General features: G+C 62.8%; 1 protein-coding gene across 1 annotated transcript; it reads left to right on the top strand.

Annotated features, from left to right (window-relative positions):
• The first annotated feature begins 613 nt into the window (after positions 1-613).
• Positions 614-4,855, top strand: BHLHE40 (basic helix-loop-helix family member e40). The gene is made up of 5 exons (XM_081159829.1): positions 614-965; positions 1,129-1,198; positions 1,474-1,581; positions 2,501-2,624; positions 3,943-4,855. Exons 1-5 carry the CDS (start codon positions 886-888, stop codon positions 4,800-4,802), a joined length of 1,242 nt encoding a protein of 413 aa, XP_081015955.1. The 5' UTR covers positions 614-885; the 3' UTR covers positions 4,803-4,855.
• The last annotated feature ends 946 nt before the right edge of the window (positions 4,856-5,801 follow it).

The following is a 5,801-nucleotide window of genomic DNA, read 5'->3' as shown; positions in this document are numbered from 1 at the left end:
TCCCTGGCTGCGCGCGGGCTCCCGCGGGCGGCGGGCGGGGGAGGAAGAGGGCTGGGCCCGCGGGCGAGGGGATATTCCTCTCCCGGCTTGAGTCAGACGCCGGCGGATCTGTCCTCCCCCGTCCCCTCCCAGGAGACGGGAACTTACTTCATTTCCCTGGGGCAGGTTCGCCCACGGTACCACCCACCCCCTGGCTCCCCTGCCAGGCTCTGCGCCCCCCCTGCCTCCCCCCCCCACACACACCGGGCTGGGCAGGACCCAGGCTGCGCTGACACCCCCTCTTCGGGGAAAGGCCGCCGCACCGCAGACACCTGGGGGCCCGGGCCGGGGGCGGGGCGGGCGGGGGCCCCTCGCGGCGGCGAGAGCGTGTCCAACACGTGAGGCTCATGTGATGAGCCCGGGGGAGGGCGGGCAGGTCGCTCCTTCCCTCCCCGGCAGCGGCCAGACGTGCCTGGAGTCACAGGGTAGAACACGTAGCTCCAACCCACCCACTCGCTCCCATTTAACCCGGCCCGCAGCCTCTCCATTACTCCGCGGCTCGCCACCCCCCGGCCCCCGCCCTCGCGCTCCCCCCGCGCTCCTCCCGCCTCCCCGCCCGCCCCACTTCTCATTCACTTGGCTCGCGCGGCGCAGAAGGCACTGGGAGCACACACCGCCGGGCTGCGCGCGGAGCCGGAGCCGAGGCCGCGCGGACCCCATGCACGCCCCCCACTGAGGCACCGGCCGCAGCACCTCGAACCCGCAGCTCCGGGCAGCCCAGCGGATTTCAGGGAGCTCGGCCTTAGAGGAAGCCCCGCGGAGGGAGCGCCGAGGCCCCTCCAGGACTGTCCTCCCCCGACGCCCTCCTGCAGACAGGAGCGCACAGTGGCCCCGGCTCGCCGTGCCATGGAGCGGATCCCCAGCGCGCAGCCGCCCCCCTCCTGCCTGCCCAAGGCGCCAGGGCTGGAGCCCGGAGACCTTCCAGGGTAAGTGGACACACCTGGCCCCTCGAGCCTCCGCTCCAGCCCTGCGTCCCTCGCCGCTCTGGACTTGGAGCAGCTGCGGGCGCATCGGGGGGTTCTTGCCCGCCGGGCTCAGCAGCCGGGGCGCACGCACACTCACGACCCTTCCTGGCCCCTCTCCCTGCAGGATGGATTTTGCCCAGATGTACCAAGTGTACAAGTCGAGGCGCGGAATCAAACGGAGCGAAGACAGCAAGGTAAGAGCCCCGCGCGCCCCGGGGAACCCCAGCCCCTAGCACGCGCTGAGTTCCCAAGAAAAGTTTTCTCGCTCATTGGCTGGAACGGGGGTATGCAAGGTGCGGACCCGGCGCCTCTGCCCAGGGGCTTGGAAAAGAAGGGGCAGGAGTCGGTGGTTCTGGGTGCGACTCCTGCGGCGCGGCCCGGACTCTTTCTCCCGCTTGGGGAGGGGAGGAGAGGGGGCTCCTCGCCCCCCTTTCCCTCGGCGCCCACCGCCTCCCCTTGCGCCTTGCAGGAGACCTACAAACTGCCGCACCGGCTCATCGAGAAAAAGAGACGTGACCGGATTAACGAGTGCATCGCCCAGCTGAAGGATCTCCTCCCCGAGCACCTAAAACTTACAGTAAGTGAGAAGCTGGCCGCTCTCCAAGCCGGCTCCCCTGCCGGGAGGGCGCCGGGGGTCACTCGCCGCCTGCAGGCCCCGCCGGGAACTGCAGAGCAGAGGGCTGGGTCCCAGCCGGGTGGCTCAGTTTGGGGGTACCCTTCCCCAGGGCTGGGATTTTCTGGCAGCCTCATGCAAACGAGGTGAGAACCGCTTGGGCTTCTCCAAGTTGGCTCCGGCGCCAGCTGGCCTCCCTTCTCACCAGTTCTAGACTTTCCCTTCTGGTGATTTTCAGGGTTCTCGAGTTTTCCTGACTTAAGTAAACCAACCCACACTCAGATTTTATTTATCCCCTTGTCTCTCCCTCTCTCTTTTTTTTTTCTAAATAAGAGGACTTGTTTTGGTATGTGATTTTTAAATCCTGTCCCTTCTTGGCAATAGCCGACACCTTACTAGCTTGGCAGCCTTTGGTTGGGGAAAAGGCGGGGGGGGGGGGGTATTTTGTGAGGAAGCAAAAAGCCTGGATGAGCGGGGAGTTAGGAAAGGGCGTCAGGAAAGAAACAGGGAAAGCCTCTTGGCTGCCAGACACAGCAGAAGTCCCTCCTCGGGTTGACACCACTGCAGAGAAATGTTACCTCGGGCTCCCCTGACGAAGGTCAGCAGAGGCTGCCGGGGAAATGGAGCTGCCAGAGCTCTTTCCTGAGGTCACGGCTGCTTCCAAAAGGCCTCCAAAGACAGGTGGCACTCTTTTTTTTTTATTATTCTTGAATCACAAGTATATATTTTCTTACATCTACACATTTAAAATTAAACCCAGCCAACCAGGAAAGGCTATCCCGTATATATTTTTCCCCTTTAGAGATATTTCTCATTGCTCAGAAGTGTCCCAGGGGTGGGACCTGTCTGAACTCGCTGCTGACGGAGCTTTTTTTGATTCCAGACTTTGGGTCACCTGGAGAAAGCGGTGGTTCTTGAGCTCACCTTGAAGCACGTGAAAGCCCTGACCAGCCTAATTGAGCAGCAGCAGCAGAAAATCCTGGCCCTGCAGAGCGGCCTGCAAGCCGGTGAGTGCCTGCGCCTGGCGCGTCCCCGGCGAGCTCCAGCACAAACACAGGGCCCGTGGGCTCGGCATCTGCTGCTGGGAACATTCCCACAGCCGGCGGCTTGTGCTCGCTCACGGGGGGGATGAGCGTTAACGTGCCTAGGAGGTCGGACTTTTCCCTCGGAGTGCCGCTGGGTGCCACCTGGCAGGCACACCTGGCAGTCAGGTGATCAGTGATTTCTGTGGCATTCTGGCTTCAGAGTTTCTGGTTCTGGGAGTTCCCCCTCCCCTTTTAAAGTGCTAAGGCAGCTATAAGTGGCACCGTGGGAGTTTTACAGTTGCTCCCCGTGGCCCTCTTTCACTGGGAAAGAAAGCACGGGTGTGCCCCAGTGTTTTCCTGAGTCTCTGCCTCCTCACGGCTCGGTGTGTGGTACGATCCTGGCAGGGTGACAAGCAGGAGTTTTTCCTGCATTTCATGTGGTTCCCTGAATAGCCACTAGGTATCTCGGTGGGTTGCGCAACCTAACGAAACCGCTGGAGTTTCATCATCCCTCTCCGCTCACTTCCAGAGAATCGCACTCCCCTCCAGACCTCCTCTGGGCTTCAGATAAGCCCATGCGGCCCGGAGGACCGCTCAGCCCACTCCCTCAGGCCGCTCTTCCCTGCCCTCCCGCCAAGGCTGGCCGGGGGCGAACCACAAAAGCTGGGCCTGTGCTTCTGCCAGGCAGGTTCCGCACCCAGAACAGAGACATGATCGGCCCTAATGTCTTGGGGGTCCTGGGTGGAATACAGGGGAGAGGCTTAGAAATAGCCTCTCTGTTTAAAGATGATAACAGGACTGTCCTGGGTAGAAGTCACTGGAAATCAGATGACTTTGGGTGACATTGTCGCCTCAGTCTTTCTCCCGCTTTATTACCACCCGGCCTCTGGCCTTGTTGCTACCGTAAGATGGGTGCTTTCTGGACGTTGACTCCCTGGTTTATAGACATACTGGGGTGTCCTTTGCTGCGTCGCTTACTATGGAAACTCAGGAGCAGCCTGCAAATTCAACAAGAGGGGAAACAGTCGGTCTGCGTTAATTACGGCCTGTTTGCCTGATGGGATATTAAGCAGCCGTTACACTCATTTTTTCCTCTGGATGGTAGGGTCGTGGGAGACTCTTGCTTTATTCCTCACACTTTTCAGTGCAGTCCCCGTTTTTCTCTGGTTCTATCGCTTTTGGAGTTAGGAACACAGATGAGCTCACCTGTTAACCGGAAAGGGGCGCCCCTGGCCTTGGAGGCCCGGGTGAGCCTGGGGGGCCTCCTGACACGCCTTCCTTCGCATCCGTGTTGATCCAGGCGAGCTGTCGGGGAGAAACGCGGAGGCCGGTCAGGAGATGTTCTGCTCGGGTTTCCAGACGTGCGCCCGGGAGGTGCTGCAATACCTGGCCAAGCACGAGAACGCGCGGGACCTGAGGTCTTCGCAGCTCGTGAGCCACCTGCACCGGGTGGTCTCGGAGCTGCTGCAGGCCGGCGCCCCCCGGAAGGCGTCGGACCCGCCTCCCAAAGCCGCGGACTTCAAGGAGAGGCCCAGCTCCCTGGCCAAAGGCTCCGAGGGCCCCGGGAAGAACTGCGTGCCTGTCATCCAGCGGACTTTCGCTCACTCCAGCGGGGAGCAGAGCGGCAGCGACACCGACACCGACAGCGGCTACGGGGGGGAGTCGGAGAAGGGCGACCCGCGTGGCGAGCACCTGTACCTCAAAGGCGACCAGAGGTGCGGGCTCGCTGCCGCAGAGCAGCGCCTCGGGGCCATCAAGCAGGAATCCGAAGAGCCCCCCGCCAAGAAGAGCAGGGTGCAGCCGTCAGACGACGACGGCCGCTTCCCCGGCGGCGACCTGATCAGCTCCCCGTTCCTGGGCCCACACCCACACCAGCCCCCCTTCTGCCTGCCCTTCTACCTGATCCCGCCCTCAGCGACTGCCTACCTGCCCATGCTGGAGAAGTGCTGGTACCCCACCTCCGTGCCCCTGCTGTACCCCGGCCTCAACGCCTCCGCGGCCGCCCTCTCCAGCTTCATGAACCCGGACAAGCTCTCGGGCCCCCTGCTCATGCCCCAGAGACTCCCGTCCCCCTTGCCGCCCCACCCGGCCCTCGACTCCTCCGCCCTCCTCCAGGCCCTGAAGCAGATCCCCCCTTTAAACCTAGAAACCAAAGACTAAACTCTTTCGGGGATCCTGTTGCTTCGTTTCCCATTGTCCCTTCTCCCCCCCCCCCCCAAAAAAAAGTGTGCGAGTGAGTGAGTGCAGCGAGATTGATCTGGGGGTGCCGGGGTCCCCTGAGGCCCGGAGAAAGGGCCGGGGGTTGTGCGTGTCCGTGCGTGTGCGGGCGGGTCGTGTGTTGGTTTAGGAGGATAAAGCTCCTCTTGGCCCAGGGAGTATGTACGTGAAGGATCGGCTGCCATCAGGAGACTTCGGGGGATTGCAGCCGAGCCCTGGGCTTTTCCCCACCCAGAGGATAACCCCTCAGAGGCAGATCAGCTGGATTTTCAGAAGCTTCAGAGTCTTGGCCTGTGAGTCAGCCTTGGCTCTGGGATCCGGGTCTGTGGCTTTGAGAAAAAGGTACTTTCAGAAGAGGGCTTTCCAGAGTGCAGCTCCCAGCCGGGCCTGCTGACGCCACCCTTCCTCGCACCCTGCCTGCCGTGACTCACCGCGGGGGGAGAGGCGGCCCGACGGGGCTCCTGCACGGCCGCGAGGTAGCCCTCGCCCGCCCGCCTCGCACGTCAGTGGTTTGGGGAGGTTCCCGCAGGTCTGCCCCCCACCCCTGCCTCCGTGAACGGAGAGAATGTACTTCCCTCCTCGGGCTTTCGGAGTAAGGAGCTTGCTGAGGAACTGAAAAGGCCCGCCCCCCACCCCCACCCCGTCGGAGCCCAGCCGCCAGGGGATGCGGAGCCCCCCCCCCCCCCCCCCCCCCCCCCGGGCCTCGGACACCTTGCTGTCCAGGGAACCAGGCCGGGGTCTGAAAGATGTGGACGCCTCACTTGCCAGCACCCCAAAGTGCATCGAGCTGAGTAACAAATCGCTGCCCTCGACCAGCAAAGCTAGACGCTCCTCCAGCTCCTCCTCACCAGGCTTCGCTTCCTAAAGGCCTACCCGACCCTTGAACAAGACCCTCGCCGCAGGCTAATGCCCCTCGCCCGGCGGCCGATGGAGTGTCCTTAT

This window comes from Miniopterus schreibersii (genome assembly GCF_964146895.1).
Source record: "Miniopterus schreibersii genome assembly, chromosome: 15".
Classification (NCBI taxonomy): domain Eukaryota; kingdom Metazoa; phylum Chordata; class Mammalia; order Chiroptera; family Miniopteridae; genus Miniopterus; species Miniopterus schreibersii.
The sequence above is the reverse complement of the archived record's forward strand: the minus strand, read 5'-3'. Positions and strand labels throughout refer to the sequence as shown.